This window comes from Oreochromis aureus, linkage group 15, assembly GCF_013358895.1.
Source record: "Oreochromis aureus strain Israel breed Guangdong linkage group 15, ZZ_aureus, whole genome shotgun sequence".
NCBI lineage: Eukaryota > Metazoa > Chordata > Actinopteri > Cichliformes > Cichlidae > Oreochromis > Oreochromis aureus.
Genome location: NC_052956.1, coordinates 40799801 through 40821460, shown reverse-complemented (window position 1 = coordinate 40821460; position 21660 = coordinate 40799801). Strand labels below are relative to the sequence as shown.

The window sequence follows — 21660 nt, the reverse complement described above, 5'->3', positions numbered from 1 at the left end:
CACGATTGACCTCCGCGTTAGCAAACACTGGTCGATCGGCGGTCGCGTTTATGTCCTTTCTGTCATACACCGTGGCTAGCTGCCCACTGTTGTAGCTCTGCATTATAGCACCACCAAACAACTCAGTTATTTTTCCACATCCAGCTGTAACTCCGATTCTGTGCGAGCATTTGCGAGAGACCGGGAGGTGAAAGGAGAGAGAGTCCCTCGCTGTCCATTTGCAGCCAAGTCGCGGCAGCTAGCTAGGTAGCCGGCTAGCTGTCAGGCAGGACCGAGGTCGTCAGAGCACTGTCGCTAATATGGGATGTCTTGATAAAACAAGCAGATATTTGAAGTTTACACACCTACATTCTCGCCTGAAAATATCTTAAAAGTTTATTTTGTGACCTAGAAACACTAATAAAAGACATATAAAACGAAGTGGTGGCCGCCATTGTTTAACTCGGCAGAGGTGTGCTATGAATTGTGGGATATGGAGTTTTCCACCAAGCATAGAAGCCATTGTGTTTACCGTAACTATTCAATGGTTCGCGCAACCTTAAAACCTCAATGGTTCCTGAAAGCAGCGAGGCTGTGCGCGCCATTGATATTGTCATCATTACGGTATCCAAATAAGGGTAGACAGGCTGTACCACTCCCGGCATACCACTAGAGAGAGCCAACACACCACAAATGAAGTTTGAAATTTGTTTCAATGGGACCAAAAGATGGCGCCAACACACCACAAATGAAGTCTGTTTATTTGGCGCCAAAAGATGAATTGGCCTAAATTTGCACTAAAATATTAATATTTAAAAACTATAAAAGTCATAAACACCAAAAGTCATGACATAATAGTCCAGCTCCAGCCGCACAAAATGATCTAACATATGTAACCCTAATGTCAAAACTGTTCGGCAGAGGAGCGCGGGAAAATTTTCACTAAAATATTAATATTTAAAAACTATAAAATTCATAAACACCAAAAGTCATAGCACACCATTCCAGATCCGGCCGCACAAAATGAGGTAACATATATGAAGCTTGTCTCAAAACTGCAGGGCGAGATTCGCTGCAAAATTTCAGGCGGAAACTGGAGAATAATAATAATAAATCCGAGGAATAGTAATATGTGTGCCTCTTGGCATAGGCACACATAATAATAAATCCGACGAATAGTAATATGTGTGCCTCTTGGCATAGGCACACATAATAATAAATCCGACGAATAGTAATATGTGTGCCTCTTGGCATAGGCACACATAATAATAATAAATCCGAGGAATAGTAATATGTGTGCCTCTTGGCATAGGCACACATAATAACTAAAAGCGAAAATTTCAGAAGAAATTTTATGTGTGCCTATGCCGCTGCTAATCTGTGTAGTTTTCCATTCATACGGCTACAGACAGCAAAACTCAGAAGAGCAGCCATTCTCCACCATGAATTATGGTAAAACAAACACCGCTCGCGCCTCACAGATGACAGCTTACAGTTTTGGGTAAAGATGAGGTCACTTTGTACAGCCCCGATTTGCAGACGCTGTGCACACAGGTTCATAAGCAGAAGTCCCTCTGTACCACGGCAGACCCTGACAATGTTTGCACGAACACACTTTGAACCAGTACGTTATGGACCACTTTTCACACATGGTTGGTGTACCCTCCCAGCCAGCTGTAGCTTTTCAACTCACAGCCCGACACACACCCAAAAACAGCCGAGAGAGCACAGACTACGCCCGAGAGGTGTGATTGCAGATGCCCCTCAGGTGGGTCCACCTCCCTGCAGCGGCACTGCAGACCACGCCCGCCACACATATCAAACACGTAAAATAAATATTTATGCACTTTTGCATTCACTTTTTGTTTTTGTTATTTTTACACAGTGTTCTGAATGATGAACAATGGTCTACAGCCAATCTTGTGTGTTATTATACAAACTTTGGTTGTAAGATTCAGATAACTATTTAATAAAAGCTAAATATTTTATACAGGGAGTGCAGAATTATTAGGCAAATGAGTATTTTGTCCACATCATCCTCTTCATGCATGTTGTCTTACTCCAAGCTGTATAGGCTCGAAAGCCTACTACCAATTAAGCATATTAGGTGATGTGCATCTCTGTAATGAGAAGGGGTATGGTCTAATGACATCAACACCCTATATCAGGTGTGCATAATTATTAGGCAACTTCCTTTCCTTTGGCAAAATGGGTCAAAAGAAGGACTTGACAGGCTCAGAAAAGTCAAAAATAGTGAGATATCTTGCAGAGGCATGCAGCAGTCTTAAAATTGCAAAGCTTCTGAAGCGTGATCATCGAACAATCAAGCGTTTCATTCAAAATAGTCAACAGGGTCGCAAGAAGCGTGTGGAAAAACCAAGGCGCAAAATAACTGCCCATGAACTGAGAAAAGTCAAGCGTGCAGCTGCCAAGATGCCACTTGCCACCAGTTTGGCCATATTTCAGAGCTGCAACATCACTGGAGTGCCCAAAAGCACAAGGTGTGCAATACTCAGAGACATGGCCAAGGTAAGAAAGGCTGAAAGACGACCACCACTGAACAAGACACACAAGCTGAAACGTCAAGACTGGGCCAAGAAATATCTCAAGACTGATTTTTCTAAGGTTTTATGGACTGATGAAATGAGAGTGAGTCTTGATGGGCCAGATGGATGGCCCCGTGGCTGGATTGGTAAAGGGCAGAGAGCTCCAGTCCCACTCAGACGCCAGCAAGGTGGAGGTGGAGTACTGGTTTGGGCTGGTATCATCAAAGATGAGCTTGTGGGGCCTTTTTCGGTTGAGGATGGAGTCAAGCTCAACTCCCAGTCCTACTGCCAGTTTCTGGAAGACCCCTTCTTCAAGCAGTGGTACAGGAAGAAGTCTGCATCCTTCAAGAAAAACATGATTTTCATGCAGGACAGTGCTCCATCACAGCGTCCAAGTACTCCACAGCGTGGCTGGCAAGAAAGGGTATAAAAGAAGAAAAACTAATGACATGGCCTCCTTGTTCACCTGATCTGAACCCCATTGAGAACCTGTGGTCCATCATCAAATGTGAGATTTACAAGGAGGGAAAACAGTACACCTCTCTGAACAGTGTCTGGGAGGCTGTGGTTGCTGCTGCACGCAATGTTGATGGTGAACAGATCAAAACACTGACAGAATCCATGGATGGCAGGCTTTTGAGTGTCCTTGCAAAGAAAGGTGGCTATATTGGTCGCTGATTTGTTTTTGTTTTGTTTTTGAATGTCAGAAATGTATATTTGTGAATGTGGAGATGTTATATTGGTTTCACTGGTAAAAATAAATAATTGAAATGGGTATATATTTGTTTTTTGTTAAGTTGCCTAATAATTATGCACAGTAATAGTCACCTGCACACACAGATATCCCCCTAAAATAGCTAAAACTAAAACTACTTCCAAAACATTCAGCTTTGATATTAATGAGTTTTTGGGTTCATTGAGAACATGGTTGTTGTTCAATAATAAAATTATTCCTCAAAAATACAACTTGCCTAATAATTCTGCACTCCCTGTATTTGTCTCTCAGAAACGGTTCATAACTTCCCTTCAACTCATTCATGTCACCTAAAGGGTAAACCTGTTTCTCCATCACCAGTTCAGCTCTGATGATTCAGTAAGGACATCTGCCGTTTTTACAGCTGTAGCTCCAGCAAACATCAGCTGATACCAGAAATTAAAAGCAAATGAATTCTAACAACAGCTGATCAAGCTTAAACGTGCTGCTGTTGTTTAGCGCGATAAACAAACAAGCGAGAAACGCCGATCATTGATCAGTTTCATGACTGAAGTTTCAACAGGCGAGAGAATGACAGGGGAGGCTATCATAAAGTTCAACATGCGCACACAGCTGTATAGAAACTCCGTAGTGCTAGCTAGAACGCAGTACGAGTTATTGTAAGTGATTGAAAAAGTCAGCACAACGAAAATAAACTACACCTAAACTCTTTTTATATCTGACCCAAATAGAGTGCAGTTCATAACTTCTTACCTGAAATTCAGTTCACCTCACGCTCCTGCCTTCGCTTTCCTGATCCACGATTGACCACCGCGTTAGCAACCACCGGTCGATCGGGCGGTCGCCTGCCCGACCTCGTATGTCTCGTTGGCGGCATGTCCTTTCTGTCACACACGGTGGATAGCTGCCCTCTGTTGTAGCTCCGCTAGCCACCACCAAACAACTCGGTTATTTCTTCCACATCGACCAGCATCATCGGCCCATATGAACGAAAAATAAGTTCAGCTAAAACACAGACCCGTGTCGAGCGATCGGGTGATGAAATGACAGTCAGCGCCTCGCTGTAAGCTAAGCCTGGGTGCTTTTTCATGAAGGGTCGCTAGCGGCGGTCGATCGGCGGTCGCCTGCCCCGCCTCGTATGTCTCATTCGCGGCATGTCCTTTCTGTCATACACCGGTGGATAGCTGCCCTCTGTTGTAGCTCCGCGTTATAGCACCACCAAACAACTCAGTTATTTTTTCCACATCCAGCTGTAACTCCGATTCTGTGCGAGCATTTGCGAGAGACCGGGGAGGTGAAACGAAAGAGAGAGTGTCCCCTCGCTGTCCATTTGCAGCCAAGTGCGGCAGCTAGCTAGGTAGCCGGCTAGCTGTCAGGCAGGACCGATGTCATCAGAGCACTGTTGCTAATATGCAGTGTTGGGAAGGTTACTTTTAAAATGTATTCCACTACAGAATACTGAATACATGCCCCAAAATGTATTCTGTAACGTATTCCATTACGTTACTCAATGAGAGTAACGTATTCTGAATACTTTGGAATACTTAATATATTATCATGCTGTTTAAAACTACATGAATGTCCTATTGCTGTGATTTATTACTGTTACTGAAGGTCCGCGGCTCCGAACAGTAGTAAAGGGACCTCTGGCTAATACGTCCGGTTCCCTGTCGGGCTGGTAGCCGAAAACTAGCTTTACTTTGTTGTCTGGGTCAACTTTGCTTGCCAGAGACAGAGAGAGGCGTTGAAAGGCTTCTCCAACGGAACTTATTTTTTCCGGAGGAAAACACGAACACAGTGTACAGTTGAGTCTTAATAGCTTACTTACAAATGGGCTCCTCAGGCACTCTTCTTGGCTGCTGTGGTTATTATTATATTTACATGCTTCCAGCTCCCGTTTTTGCTCCGTGACAGCTCGGACTTTTCCTTTCTCTCCTCCCTCGCTCACAGACACATAACGGGTATGGTAGTCCATTCTCCCTGCAGCACGGACTACACTGCCCATCAGGCTACATGCTTTAGAGCTATGCCTGTAGCATTCTGCCTTTAGCTTAGCACAACAACAACAACAAAAAGCGCTCTCTCACCCAGGAAACACGCAGAGAGAGCGCGTCACCCTGTAACCATGGCAACCGTAACGCTGCCGCCTGGAACAACAGAACGTAGCTGTCAAACAAACCCAAACAGTCCTGACCATGACAATATGAAACAGGGAAGTACCGCCGTGTATTCCATTTATTTCACCAAAGTAACTGTATTCTGAATACCACCTTTTTAAACGGTAACTGTAACGGAATACAGTTACTCATATTTTGTATTCTGAATACGTAACAGCGGTACATGTATTCCGTTACTCCCCAACACTGCTAATATGGGATGTCTTGATAAAACAAGCAGATATTTGAAGTTTACACACCTACATTCTCGCCTGAAAATATCTTAAAAGTTTATTTTGTGACCTAGAAACACTAATAAAAGACATATAAAACGAAGTGGTGGCCGCCATTGTTTAACTCGGCAGAGGTGTGCTATGAATTGTGGGATATGGAGTTTTCCACCAAGCATAGAAGCCATTGTGTTTACCGTAACTATTCAATGGTTTGCGCAACCTTAAAACCTCCAATGGTTCCTGAAAGCAGCGAGGCTGTGCGCGCCATTGATATTGTCGTCATTACGGGTATCCAAATAAGGGTAGACAGGCTGTACCACTCCGGCATACCACTAGAGAGAGGCCAACACACCACAAATGAAGTTTGAAATTTGTTTCAATGGGACCAAAAGATGGCGCCAACACACCACAAATGAAGTCTGTTTATTTGGCGCCAAAAGATGAATTGGCCTAAATTTGCACTAAAATATTAATATTTAAAAACTATAAAAGTCATGAACACCAAAAGTCATGACATAATAGTCCAGCTCCAGCCGCACAAAATGATCTAACATATGTAACCCTAATGTCAAAACTGTTCGGCAGAGGAGCGCGGGAAAATTTTCACTAAAATATTAATATTTAAAAAACTATAAAATTCATAAACACCAAAAGTCATAGCACACCATTCCAGATCCGGCCGCACAAAATGAGGTAACATATATGAAGCTTGTCTCAAAACTGCGGGGCGAGTTTCGCTGCAAAATTTCAGGCGGAAACTGGAGAATAATAATAATAAATCCGAGGAATAGTAATATGTTTGCCTCTTGGCATAGGCACACATAATAATAATAATAATAATAAATCCGACGAATAGTAATATGTGTGCCTCTTGGCATAGGCACACATAATAAATCCGACGAATAGTAATATGTGTGCCTCTTGGCATAGGCACACATAATAAAAAGAAAACCGCTAAGCTGAGGAGAGCTCCGGGCCGCTGCGACTGCTCTCGCCGCCATCTTGTGTGTACATCCTCATCATTGAAAGAGTGTCCACTAGCCTGTAGATGTAAATAGACTGCAGAGTCCTGGCCTGACGAAGTAGCTCTTCTGTGTTGTGCCATCCGCTTCGCCAGAGGTTGTTTGGTTTCCCCGATGTAGAAATCCTGGTAATCCTCCTGGCACTTAACAGCATACACTATATTACTCTGTTTGTGTAGAATGGTACTCATGGCCATTGATCAATGGCCTTTGATCAGTGGTTGTTGATCAATGCCATGAGAATTTGCATAATTATGATGTAGGAACTGACCCCCCAGCCCATTATCCATTCAGTGGTGCTAGTTTCAGTCATTATGCAAATATACTGTTTATAAGGTTAGGGAAACCTGCAGTCAGCTGAGACTGAAGAAGTCACTTGGATGAGTGATGAAACATTTCTCCCACTGAAAACACTACGTCCAGATGAACAGAATCAACTTTTGGAGAGTAAAATACAATGTGTCAAACTTTATCAAACATTTTATTACCATTTGATCACTGTGCATCAAGAACAAATACATCAGCTGTGTTCCTATAATGAATATACTTTGTTTCCAATACAATTTAAGGAAAAAAGCTAAGAATATCAATAAGTAAAATATATACCATAAGTTTGCATATACATGAATGAGTTAAATATGTGTGGTCATGAAATCCTTCGAACGACTGGTGTTAGCCCATCTGAAGGACATTACAGGCCACCAGCTGGACCCTCTGCAGTTTGCCTACCGGGCAAACAGGCCGGTGGATGATGCAGTGAATATGGGGCTGCATTACATCCTGCAACACCTCGACCGCCCGGGAACTTATGCCAGGATCCTGTTTGTGGACTTTAGTTCGGCTTTTAACACCATCGTGCCTGAACTTCTCTCTTCCAAACTCTCCCAGCTCAGCGTGTCTCCAGCTACCTGTCAGTGGATCACCAGCTTCCTGACAGACAGAAAGCAACAAGTGAGGCTGGGGAGATGACCTCTGAAACTCGGGTCCCTCAGTACTGGTGCCCCTCAAGGATGTGTCCTCTCACCACTACTGTTCTCCCTCTACACTAATGACTGCACCTCCAAGAACTCGGCTGTTAAACTCCTAAAGTTTGCAGATGACACCACCGTCATTGGCCTCATTCAGGATGGTGATGAGTCTGCATACCGGCAGGAAGTTGAGCGGCTGGTACTCTGGTGCAGTCAGCACAATCTGGAGCTGAACACTCTTAAAACTGTAGAGATGACAGTGGACTTCAGGAGACATCCCCAACTCTGCCCCCCTCATCATGTCAGACAGCCCTGTGTCGACTGTGAAGATCTTCAAGTTCCTGGGTACCACCATCTCCCAGGACCTGAAGTGGGAGACCAACATCAACTCCATCCTCAGAAAGACCCAGCAGAGGATGTACTTCCTGAGACAACTGGGGAAGTACAGTCTTCCACAGGAGCTGCTGATCCAGTTCTATACTGCAGTCATTGAGTCTGTCCTGTGCTCCTCCATCACAGTCTGGTATGGTGCAGCCACAAAACAGGACAGGAGCAGACTGCAGCGGACTGTACGGGCAGCAGAAAGGATCATCGGCGCCCCCCTGCCCTCCATCCAGGATCTGTACCTCTCAAGAACCAGGAAACGGGCAGGGAAAATCATCACAGACCCCTCACACCCTGGACACAGACTTTTTGACCTGCTGCCCTCTGGCAGACGGTACAGAAGCCTGCAAACCAAGACCACCCGACACAGGAACAGTTTCTTTCCCCTCGCCATCTCCCTCCTAAACAGTTGACCTGTCACACTGCTCCCCACTGCCAGACTGCAAGTGCACCTTATGTACATTCTGTAGTATTCATTCCACCTCATTTCATTTCTGTATTTTATGTACATAAGTTTAGTTATTTATAGTTGGTTTACACAGCTTTGTGTATGTATGTGTATGCATGTGTAATGTACATATAGACGTGTGTGTGTGTGTGTGTGTGTGTGTGTTTTACATTGCTGTGCTTGAGAGCCACCATCTACCGGAACCAAATTCCTTGTATTTGTCTGCTCATATACTTGGCCAATAAACACGATTCTGATTCCGATTCTGATTCTGATATTAATGGGCCCAAATGTGCCCTATGACTATTAAGGTATCTTAAACTTACGTAACTAACTTATGGTTGGTGTCAATGTGGAGCAGTGACAGAGGACCGGGAACACTGTATGTCCTTCTAACAACACATCCAAGATTTGCCATCCTTTCAAGAATTCCAGCACTGTCAACACGCATGGAATCCCATATTCTGTTCCACTGCACCCTGTGACCCAGTGCCCTGAGGCGTCCTTTAACCATTCTGTAGCCTAAAAAGACATCCCATAGTGAAACCATTACAACAGCGCATTGGAAGACATGATTATTGATTTTAGGAAGTCCTCTTATAGCTCATCACCTACTATTATTAAAACTGCTGATATTGGGATAGTTGAGAGTTATAAATATCTAGGTGCGGTACTTGACCATAAACTGTGTTTTGAATCTCAAGACTGTTCTTTTTAAGGAAAATGAGATCTTTTAATGTCTCATCTGAGATGTTGTCTTTGTTTTACAGAAGTTTTATCGAATCTGTGATGTCTTTTTGTATCACTGCCTGGTTTGGTAACCTGACGGTGAAGAATAAGAATCGGTTGGGTCTTTTGGTAAAAACTGCTAGCAAAATTTCAGGGCGCTGGCAAGATGGACTTTTGGCCATTTACAATAGAAATGTGCTTAGAAAGGCTCATTCTATTGTTAATTGTTCGAACCATCCACTTCACAGTGAGTTTGAGTTGTTGCCTTCCGGCCGCCGTTTTAGAGTACCTCTGACGAAGATCAAAAGACTCCAGGCTTCTTTTATCCCTACTGCATCCTGTCTCCTAAATGGCATATAATCATTCTGGGATTTTCTACTACTATTATTGTCATTTTATATTATTGTTTTGTTTACTTTTATCTTGTTGCTAAACTAATTTCCCTTTTGGGACAATAAAGAATTTGAATTGAATTGAAAGCACTTATAGTAGAGTAAATCTAACTACTAACTGATCATTACATCCAGCTAGTGTTATTCATGTAAATATGAAAGGTTGTTAGCAAGAAAAATAAAATGGAATCTTATTACCAGCATTATTTTTTACATGAATAACTAACCCAGATCTTTCGATTCCTGTTTTATGGCTGAAATTAAGTTGTCAAGTTCATCATCTGATAGTGAGCCGTAGGTTGCTGTTATTGAGGGGGCCCACTCTTCCATTCTTCGTTGGACTGTTTTCTGCAATATGCCTGTTACGGCCCTGGGCCTTGGAGGGAGTGAGACTGTCCTTTTGTTTATGCAATTCCAAGTGTGCTAGGACTCGTGGAGGATTGGCTGCTGGGAGTCCTGTGCCAGCCTTCTTTTATGCAGATCACAGTGTGCCAGACCTCGTGGACGATTGGCTGCCTGGAGATCCCATGACACTCCAAGACCAATTGACTGGCTGATTGTCTGCACCTGGGAGTATAAAAAGGCTGAACATTCTTCACACTGTGGGGAGCTGCTGCTCTGAAGTGAACATGCAGTGGCCTCCTCGTCTGCCTAGCATTTGAACTGTGTTTGTAAACTCTGATATTCAGCTGACCTTAGTTTTATTAGAGTCTTATGTTTGCTGGCTTGCCTTAGTTAACCCTTAGTTTTTATTCTTGCCTGTTCTTTTCATTGTGTATCAATTATTTGCCCGGTGGTCTGTTGAACAGCCCCGTCGGTTTTCAGTTTAACGTTTACAATAAAACCCCTTATTTACTCTGATTTCGTGAGAGGGCTTGTGTATGTTTCCTCCCCACCTGTCGCCTAGCAGAGGGGGTCGTAACAATGCCCAAAAGCTTGGAGATACAAGGAACTGAGAGGTCCATCTTTATTAGATCTTTGATGTGGTCTTTTGAAACAGAGCTTTGCCTCCCCCCCCCCCGTTCACCAGCTGAGCTGTCAACAACAATGGCAGACCTTCTCGTATCCATATTGGAATAGATGAGGCAGATGAGGTGGTGAAGAGCTTCAACTACCTAAAAAAATGGTTGCATTCAAATATTTAGTTGGATGAAATCCTAGAATTCAGTTTTACCATCTGAATAACATTATTCTTATCCACAATCTTTATATTGAAACACAGAACAAAATTTCATCTTGGATTTAACAAAGCAATGGATGACAGGTTTATTTGTATAGCATAATTACTACACTGGAAAATTAACATTATAAGATGCATAAGAATTACATATATTGAAAATATTTTTAAAGGTAACCAAAACTAAATCAAATAAACCTACCAGTGATGGAACATTAATATGAGCAGAAAGAGAACAGATTAGAGTTGATGCGTTCATGCAGAGGAACTCAATATGATCAAGGTCCAAGGGCTGCTGTTGGTAGGACTGCACCAGCCTATTTTGAAAGTATTGGAAAACGTGCCTTCCTAAAGCCACCTAAAAGAAGAAAACAATTATTGAATTACTGATATCATATGAAGTGCGTTGAAGGAACAATGAAATGTCAAACTGCGTTAAAAATCAATAAAACCAAATAATATTCTCATGAAAATCTTTTTATTTTGATTAACCTGTTAATACAGTAAAGAAACTGAATTGCATTAAAAATTATTTTTAAATATGTTCTAACCTGTGCCATCTTGCTGTATTCAAAAAAATTCAAACAACTTTACTTTAATAATGGAAACAAATGAACCCACCAAAGACTCACAGGAACATTCCAGGTTCTCTATTCTGGAGGGAGATAGACCAAGGTCCACTTGATTTACAGTCACCTGTTAAGTAAAACAATCTGACAATTTTCAAAGATTTGCACGTTTCCCTATGGATGTATCATACACTGTCCCATTTAAGAAGGGTTCCCTCTGAAGTATCCTGTGGACGTTCTCATGATGACACAGATGACCCACAATTTGAGTATAGCATACTTCAAAACAAATAACCCGATGCAAAATAACTTTAGTCCCTAAACACATCTGACATCTGTTAGGGTTGAACAATTATTAAGTTGTTTATAAAATTATTAAATAAGGCTGTTATGTGCTCATAAGCATGTTGGCACTCCATGTTTGAAGGTTGAGAGCGTCATTCAGCGCTGTATTTGAAATATTGCAGGAACACGTAGAGTGCAGAGGGTTTTTTTGCAGCATGCTTACAAACACATGATAATGGTTAGATTAGTCTCTGGGTTAGGGAGTCTGAACAAGATGCCCTGAACTGGGCCTTAGAATCAGCAGAAGAATAATAGCAGGGCTATACCAAGGCTACGCAGGGGTTTTTTTTTGTTTGTTTGTTTGTTTGTCTTTATTCGAGGAATGTGAGCAGATATGAGGTCGGACGTGAATGGAGAAGATGTCACGCTGGACGGAGGCCAGCAACTTAAACAGAACCCAAGCGCAGACACACAGAGCGGAGGTAAGAGGGCGTTTTAACACAATTTATTGGTGAATATATAATATGGGTGAAAACACAAGGACGTGGCAAACTGCAGTGTGGAAACGTAGCCGTGGAATTATTAGCGTGGCATAAACGTGAGGACAACTGGATCTAGGCAGGTAAGTATTGGTCACATTGCAGGAGGTGGAGGTGTGGTATCGAGGGGGAGGTGAAACGGCTGACCTGGGGTTCAGTGGATCCAAAGTGGTGGGTGAGCAGGAGGGCAGGCAGGTGAGGTTTGAAGATATTTCCCAGTGAAGTGAAAAGGAGCTGAGATCCAAGTGGTGAGCAGCAGTCGACACTGGAGAATAGGTCCTGAAGCACAAGAAACAGCGTGAGTCAAACAACTTGAGATTAGCAGCATGAACGTGAGGGCCGGTTACCAACATCAGGTAGCTGACGAACTGGCAGGGAGGAGATGACAGCGCAGAGCTTAAATCCCTCTTTGGCCTGATTGCCCCAATTAGCTCCAGATGCGTGAAGCTGAGGAAGTCCTGCCCACGGGCGGAGCCAAGGGTGCTCTGGCACTGATGGAAAATCCCAGCTGCTCACCCAGACCATGACAGAAGATTCAAATGGAGCCATCATGTTGGGGTGCAGGGAGAAGATAATAATAATAATAATAATAATGATACTAATAATAATAATGATAATCTGTTCTTATTGTCACAGTATATAAGCTGTAAAGCCCGTTTCAGCGTTATCCTTTTTGGGAAGCTGGTTCACACAAAAGTCTGGCATGGTAAACTTGTAATTTCAACTGCTGAAGCAAATTCAATCTTTTTAAATCTTTTTCTCCTGAATTCCTTCTTAAAATTTTGAACACGACACATACAATAAAGAAAAATATCAACAGACTTTAGCTTAATGACACCAGACAGACACTGCACTACAATTACTACAGAAGTATTCTTGGTCAATCTGGTACTGTATGACAGAGTACTCCTTAATGTCACTGCTTATAAACTGTCATAAAACCCAAAATGCTCACTGAAGCTAGGTCCCCTAACTTTCAGTAGCTATTGAAAGGATAAAGTTGTTGTATACCATAATTACTGTAGTACTCGTGGGTGACCTGGGACCAGTGCTGAGGTCAAGTCAGAGCATTTCAGTTCCAATTATTACCAAAACGACATCTCATCAGGATTAAACTTAAATCCAAACACATAATTCTCCATGATGCTGATGTTTAAGCAGACAGAGCTGCCCACTGTGAGATTATTCTGTTATCATATGTTACCTTATATATGTAATCAAAGTAGTTGAATTATGATACTGCTGTAGGTCATATTATACCCTTAATATAGAGTGTGTGATCAGTATGTAGTTTTAGTTTGCATTATACTGACTTAAAAGAGTGTGAAAATCATTAGATCTATTTGATTGACCTGTATTACTCGACACTGTTGAATGTGTTACACTGTTTCTTGACATTTCATACTGCTGAATCATGAAGAGAATGTTGTGTGCAGAAGACCTTGTGCCGATAATAGAAGAGACAGACCACATTCCATACCCCCACCTTTACAGAGAGCAGAAAGACAGGGAGCCGAGGTCATAACTTAGGCGCCGTAAGAGAGAAAGAATGTGAATGTTTAGGCTTTTACGACTAGGTGGGGGCCACTAGAGGCTATAAGAAGCTGAGTAACCCGTCACCATTTTGAGACTTGCTGTGACCCTCTGCAAGCAGGTCTCCCCATCATGATGGTTCTTATGCTCTTAAGTGTTGAATTGTATGGAAATAAAATATTGTTGATTGAGCATTTATACACCGAGTATTGTCCTTCCTTCAGCCCAAAGATTAAAAGAATTGGGAGATTTTAACAACTTGGTGCCTGGTGACCCGGATCTTTGGTGTGCTGAGGATAGGGCAGATTTGGCCTGTGGTGAGATCGTGGGGCGAGGCGAACAGAGGACCGGTCCAAACAGAAAGGTAAGCACAGCCTGTTGTATTATAAATACCAAATGTGCATATTGGGCTTTCCAAATTAATCTGTTCGCTGAGTTACACGTATTTTCACATTAAATTTGTCGGTGTCTGGTTTTTGGCACGAGATACTAACAACATAAGTTGAGGTTGAATTCCAGTGTGTTAGATAAACTGCTTCTACCAAGAAACTAATAATACACTACGTTGAGCTAGTTGCAGTTGAACTGCTTCTACCAAGAAACTAATAATACACTACGTTGAGCTAGTTGCAGTTTAATTGCTTCTACCAAGAAACTAATAATATACTACGTTGAGCTAGTTGCAGCCCACTTTACCTTCCACATTTAACTTTGTCTAAGACTGGCTTCTGTAGCAATAATACATTAGAATCTCTTTTGGAGATGCGGCCATAAGTCCAGTACATTGAATAGAGGTTTTGAAGTTGGTTTATGGTGTCGGTTGAGCCCTCGTTGATGCGGCCATAAAATTAGTATAGAATTAAGGTAAAGCAGATACTGGCTTGTGGTGCGGTTGTGCGCGAGTAACGCGTTCCGTAGGTTTTGGTTTATGATGCGGCCGTGTTCTGGTGATGCGGCCACAAGTGCAGTATGAGTGGTTGCTGGTTTCAGCACATTGAATAGAGGTTTGACGGTGGTTTATGGTGCGGTTGTGCCTCGAGGGATGCGGCCATAAAATTAATAAGTAAAATTTTTTTACTTAAGTACGAAAAAAGGTAAAGCAGACGCTGGTTTATGGTGCGGTTTTGAGCCTCGGGGACGTGTGCATCACTTTTACGATGCGATTTTGCCCCGTTGTGGTGGCCATAAGCGCAGTGAAAGGGGTACCTGGTGTATGGTGTGGTTGTGCTTCGGAAGAGTTCTAACAGTTGAGCTCAGAGGTTTCTGTGTAAATTTCCGCTGGTGAGAAGCGCTCTCTGTGGGTCTCACTGCTGGTGAAATGCGCTGTGTGTGTGAGACGCGCTCTGGGTGTGTTTCTGTGTGTGAAGCGGGAACACAGTGACAGTGACGGTTGATGTGTGAATAGGAGGACATTAGTGCGAAGAAAATGCTTTAAGATCAAAGGTTGACGCCTAGTGTACCTGTGGAAATTAATTTTGCCCTGGGGTTGGCTCCCCCACCGTACGTTGGACGCGGCGTATGGACCAGTGTCGTCTGGAGGTCCAGGCTTATCACCTGAGAGCTGAGGGCCCTCAAACGATAACAGAATAACACTGGTACGGCCGTGTAATCACGGGTTCACATTTATTCTGGAATAGAACAAGAAAATGCTTTGACATCTAAGGTTGAGTTCTATATTAGTCAAAAGATAAAAGTTTGAAAGTCCTCGATTCAGTGGTTGAAATTGTTGTGAGCCTGTCCCCTGACGAGTGTGAAATTAAATAAAGAGGGAATTTGGAGCCACATAGAGATAGACGGGCATAATTGGGTGTATTACTCTGTGTTGTAATAAAAAAAAAAAAAAAAGGAGAGAGAGACAGTAAGAGGTGTGTAGTGGAGAATTATTGAGAAGTAGAGAAAGGAATGTGGTGGGAGACTGGCGTGCAGTTTATGCTGTCAAGGTGGGCGTGTTGCCTGCTTATCTGTTTAACAATGATGACAATGATATTAAATAAATCTCTTAGTGTGTTAATACAGGTGGCTACGGACCTGGACCAACTGCCCCCACAAGCACAGCGGCCGAAGCAAAATTATAGTAATGGGAACCACACCCAGCACGAATCAGCAGCTGTGAAACAGACAGCAGCGAGGAGAGAATTAGAGGAGAAATTAAGAGAAGTTTTAACACAAAATTGGGGCCAACAGACTTGTGGAGGTTGGGAAGGCGTCCGGAGCATCACAACAAAAGGTGCAACAAAAACACACACAAGCAGAGAAATGTGAGAGAAAGGCTCCTTTTAAGGTAATGCCTAGTTTGAGAAAAAGTTTAAAAAATGACCTGCCTACAAATGCACACTCACGCAATGAAGAAACAGCTTACACTCATGAACATGTGAAGATTTTCCAGCAAGGTTAAAGCAGCAAAAATTAACATACACCTGTTTTTTTTGTTTTTTTTTAATGATGAAGTTTATCCATTACTAACAAATAAACCCTCTCGGTTGCAGGACAACAATTTAGCTTCAAAGAAAAAGAAAATAAAGAGACTGGTATGACCAACCAGTGAGGAAACAACAAATTTAGTGGTTAACAGTCAAATTGTGAAATGTTTTCTGCTGATTCAACAACACAAGTGATTACTGACGGAAAGAAAATTTCTCTTTTGTGAGTTTAAAAATTTGAACATCTGCATGTTGTCCTGTCAACTTGGTGGGTTATCAGTTGATTATAGTATGGGGAAAAAAAAAAAAAAAAACAAAAGGGAGAGAGAAGGCTGACACAGGGCCTGGCCCGGTGTTTCTCCCCCCTCTTTGTAACACAGCCAACACAACATCATTTTCCTGTTCGTACACTTCTGTTTGTTTTTGTTTTGTTTTGTTTTTGTTTTTTGTTTTTCTCTTTATGTTTAATTACAGGCTGCTTTGCCGGCCCTGGAAGCCAAGGCTGACCTGGACTCCTGCTCTCCCCTCTACGTGACCCTGACCAAATGCTGCAACAGCTGGACCCACAACAACAACCTGAAAATGTCAACAGTGCTGCAGGAATGCGATCTCATGCAGCAGAGACGGAGAGCACTAAACCTAAGGCCCGTTTCACTACACGGGGGAAAATTCCCAGACAGCTTCAGCTGACAGAGCTGTGACGAGACGCCTGCCAAGCCCGAATGAAAAGTAAGGTCAAGCAAAAGGATGCTGATCTTAACAATTCTGCATTAACACTGTGCAGGACAGTGATGGACCAACACGGCAGCAAAATGGGCGTGACAGAGACAGGAGGAGCAACTGAGGTCAAAAGGCACCTCAGAATGGACAAAAACACAGAAGAAGATGCAGGTTTCACCTGCGGTGAGCATGGACTGGAGAAAGGACTGCCCCAATTGGGGTCAGAACCAGGATGGACAGAACTTTGAGCAGCAGCAGCAGCAATGGTCGCAAACAGACTGAAAAGGAGGAGGGCAGGACCCCAGGGCAGGCTTCAGGCCGTGGTTTACCCAGAACACCAGAACAGGAAAGTGATGAACACAAACACACACAAACACACACATCTACATACACTGATGCAGAATGAAAAGAAACACACACATGAACATATGTGCACTCGTTGATTGAGTGAAAAATGACACACACACACGCACACAAATCGAAATGCTGATTCAATTCACTGAGAAGTGATCCACACACATACACATGCACACGCTTGTGCAATGAAGAGTGATGCACACACACACATGCTGATGCAATGAAGAATGCTTTGCTAACAAATGCTTATGCTGATATGCAAAATGCTGCACACAGATATCCCAATACATAATTTTTATGAGGAGCCATTGATTACCATTGATTACTTAAAAATGTGTTATATGTCACCCAGAGGATATTTATGTAGATTTTAGGGGCAAGGTCTAAAACACTTTGGTTATGAAAACAATGTCCGTGCGTGATGTCTGTTTATGGCTCAAGGCCTTGACTGAATTCTTTGCTGTGCTTCACACAGCCTGATGAGGAGCAGTGGCACAGAGTGAAAATGATGAAGTTTTAGGTCGGAGTACTGCATTTTCTGTGATTGAGATTTAATTCAAGGAGGAACAAAAGGTGTTACGGCACCTGAGGTTCTCATTCCCATACAATATTGTCCCGGCAGGAAGCAAAACTTTCCTCTGAATTTCTGGTTGATTTTTGGGTTTTGCTTAGTGATAGCTTGATTTTATCAGTGAGGTTTGGGTTGTGTTCTTTCTCTAAGAGAGAGAGGGATGATTTTATGTTTGGACATGTCTGCAACGGGCCCTAGTTTGTGTTATTTTATTAGTATTTTGTTGGTTACGTCTGTTTTTGTTTTTGTTACAGTGCACTGAGATAAGAAAATCGGAGAGGTGTGATCCACTGGTGGTGATATTTTGATTTTGTGAGTTCATGATTTAACAATCAGCTCTTTAAACCAGGCCTGGAAGATTGAAATTTAAAGCGCTATAAAATATTTTTACTGAAAACAGTTGCAAAGTGTGCTTCTCCATGATTATAATTGGCGTGGGAGAAATTCACTAATAGGGGACACTGATCACGTGAGAAGTCCTGAGTCTAAAAGGATTGCAGCGAGTCAATCCAGTCCAAAAAACAAGGAATTGTTTTCCTTTGTAAAATGATGACGTCATCTTGCTGGTGATGGATGCTCGAATAGGTCGCGCGTGAGACTCCATTATCAGCAACATCTGGTATGAATGTGTGTGAATGAATGCATGTGACTGGACTGTGATGGACTGACTTGATACTGAGACAAAGACTGCACGAACTTTAGGATTAGTAAATGCTGACGAACAATTCACCCAGCCGGCAAGAGAAGGGTGGATGCTTCGCTTTGTTTTGTTTTGTTTTTGCAGGAGCAGGAGTATAAGAGAGACCGGTAGCTTCACATGAGAGTGTGGAACTGCAGATTTAACCCGTTGGTTGCTAATGCTAATTTTGAGTTCTGAGATATGATGTCACTAACCTTCTCTTTTAATTTTCTAGCTCCGATGGATTGACACATGGGAGTGTGTCAAAAAGGGGGGAGTTGAGTCTGAACATCAAACAATGGTTTTATGAACATTTTATGACTTTATTTGTGGGTTTAATAATTTAGGTATGGTAAAACGTAAGCTTATAATGTTAGAATAAAAATGGTTAATTTGTTTTTGCATCACCGGAAGAACAATGGATAACAACATTAGATTATCAAGGCTAGGGAGAGAGGTGTTTTGGTTTTCTGCTTTGCAGGGAAGTGAGCGGACACCAGACGAGGTCACGGAGATACGAGGACCCTTCACAGCAGAGACAGACGTAGGGACTCCCGAGACAGCAACTGGGGTCAAGTGTCATGACGTTTGGGCTCCTCGAGAAGATGGATCCCATAAACACAGCAATAACCATGAAGGGGTTGGCGAAAATCTAGGAACACCAGACCAACGAGGTTCGAGAGGCTCTTGGCAAAAAGGGGGACACGGCGGTGACCCCAAAATACACAGATCTTTGTTTGAAATCGGGGCAGAATAATCCCCTGATCTGTGCAACGACTAAAGGGTGGTCTAACCCTGGAGGTCGAAGAAAGAAGCTGAGAATCACCTGACTGGAAGACACTGGTAGCTGCAGCAATAAAATAAAGGTTAAAAGCCCCTTGGACAGAGGTTCTAGTCTGAGTACATTTGAGGGTATAAGGTAGCACCAAGATGGGGGTGGGAAACTGGAGCACCAAAATAAAGCTGTGGGGAAACTGGAGAGTGATGGGAGTGTCATCTGTAACTACTGTTATTGTTGTAATCATAGTTTTTCTTGCATTTGACCTGCGCAAACACAGAGGTCATTCTACATATGGTCCACCCAAAAAGGGGAACAGAGGGTCTCAGGACCAAGAAGAGCTGGACCTTGTAACACTGGAGTGTATGTTATAAGTGATCTCTTTTTAAGAGATCAAAAGGGGGAATTGTGAGATTATTCTGTTATCATATGTTACCTTATATATGTAATCAAAGTAGTTGAATTATGATACTGCTGTAGATCATATTATACCCCTTAATATAGAGTGTGTGATCAGTATGTAGTTTTAGTTTGCATTATACTTCTGACTTAAAAGAGTGTGAAAATCATTAGATCTATTGGATTGACCTGTATTACTCGACACTGTTGAATGTGTTACACTGTTTCTTGACATTTCATACTGCTGAATCATGAAGAGAATGTTGTGTGCAGAAGACCTTGTGCCGATAATAGAAGAGACAGACCACATTCCATACCCCCACCTTTACAGAGAGCAGAAAAACAAGGAGCCGAGGTCATAACTTAGGCGCCGTAAGAGAGAAAGAATGTGAATGTTTAGGCTTTTACGACTAGGTGGGGGCCACTAGAGGCTATAAGAAGCTAAGTAACCCGTCACCATTTTGAGACTTGCTGTGACCCTCTGCAGGCAGGTCTCCCCATCATGATGGTTCTTATGCTCTTAAGTGTTGAATTGTATGGAAATAAAATATTGTTGATTGAGCATTTATACACCGAGTATTGTCCTTCCTTCAGCCCAAAGATTAAAAGAATTGGGAGATTTTAACACCACACAGGAGAATATTTGGACACATGCAACACTAGGGCTAATGTTAGGAGCCCTTTTTAAGCTAGCTTTTGCACTGTAAAAAATTACAGTGTACTAACCGAACTCGATATACAAAAATATATGTCTGGACAATGACTTTGTTCCAGTAAACCATAAAGTAAAGCTTACCTGCGCCGCAGAAGCACGTCTTCCATCTTCAAACTGTATTACCCTTCCAGGACCTCAAGCTCCGTAAAGCACCCCCCCCCCGACAGCCAAACCCATCTGTTCTCTGATTGGATTGTTTAATTTGTGATTGACATGACATTGACCAATCAGCTTAAAGGAAGAAAAATCGGGTCAAAATTTGTACTTGTAAGTTGAGAGTCACATGCAGCCAGGAAGTCTGAGCGCAGAGTTTTACACGTAGTTTTTTGATTTGTATCTGTAAACTACGGAGCCCCGCAAGGGACATGGGAGAAAAAAACAAATTAAGAGAGATCTCGCAAATGTTTTGGCCACATCCTTCGGAGGCCGCCAGCTCGAAGCCGACCAGGAGGTGGAAGCACGATGTGCTGGGAGTGCGGTGTTCTCCCCGGCTGTAGTGGGCCTCGACCTCCTGTTAGCTTTGAGATGGTGGGTAACAGACGTCTTGGAAAACATCGGAGCACTTTGGCAAATATGTGATGCGTTGATAAACCAAACAGATATTTGAAGTATACCCAGCTACATTCACACCTGAAAATATCTTAAAAGTTTATTTTGTGACCCAGAAAGAGTAATATTTAAACGTCATTGTTAGAAATGAATTGGCTGGGCCGTGCTATGAATTCTGGGTTAGGTTGGGTCACGAAGGATACACCGACTCGGCCTTCAAATGCGACCTGCGAAGGATGCAGTCTATTGCCCAGTCTATCAAAAGTAACTCAGGATCTCACAAAAGTTTTGCGACATCTCGCAAAAGTTCATCTTCATTTTTTTTTCTCCCATGTCCCTTGCAGGGCTCCGTAGTAAACAGACCTTAACAAAAAAAATTTGTAACTCGTGTAAATATTTTTTACAAACACAAATCTTTTCTACACACACACTGTAAAAACTGTGATTGGGGTTAATTAGTATTTAATAGGAAAGTAATAGTAATTATAACCCAGTAAAAACGTGTATGTGTCGTTTTAATTAAATCTAAGCAGAATTCAACATTTTTGAGATGTTCAGTTATTTAAATTTACACACTTTCGCTTGGGGTAAATTAAGCAATGGTTTGTTGAGTAGATTTTAAAAAACATGTATGAGTAACTAGAAAAAATTAAGAAATCTAATAGATTTAACTGAAGAAAGCATTTTCCTTTTAATCATTGTACACTTCCGCCCATGATCCTTTGTGCCACGTGCAGGACATACACGCTTCATGAGTGGATGATCTCCATTTTGTCAGAGGTAAGACTTCTTAATTT

The 21660-nt window shown here is 42.4% G+C and overlaps 1 protein-coding gene across 1 annotated transcript; it reads right to left on the bottom strand.

The window, feature by feature from the left end:
- Window positions 1–10334: 10334 nt before the first annotated feature.
- LOC120433121 lies at window positions 10335–20423 on the bottom strand. Its single transcript, XM_039598710.1, has 6 exons — window positions 20396–20423; window positions 12494–12650; window positions 12290–12421; window positions 11371–11445; window positions 10952–11107; window positions 10335–10687 (listed from the first exon to the last, which is right to left on the bottom strand). The coding sequence occupies exons 1-6, from the start codon at window positions 20419–20421 to the stop codon at window positions 10421–10423; spliced, it is 813 nt and encodes a 270-aa protein (XP_039454644.1). The 5' UTR covers window positions 20422–20423; the 3' UTR covers window positions 10335–10420.
- Window positions 20424–21660: the final 1237 nt, after the last annotated feature.

What these genes read in the sequence shown, in the direction of transcription:
- LOC120433121 (XM_039598710.1), bottom strand. Translation starts at nt 20,421, where the DNA reads ATGGAAGACGTGCTTCTGCGGCGCAG. An exon ending in CAGTTCGTCAGCTACCTGAT is followed by an intron (nt 12,422 to 12,493) that starts GTTGGTAACCGG and finishes CTTGTGCTTCAG; the next exon opens with GACCTATTCTCCAGTGTCGA. An exon ending in ATATTAATGTTCCATCACTG is followed by an intron (nt 10,688 to 10,951) that starts GTAGGTTTATTT and finishes CCATTTTTTTAG; the next exon opens with GTAGTTGAAGCTCTTCACCA.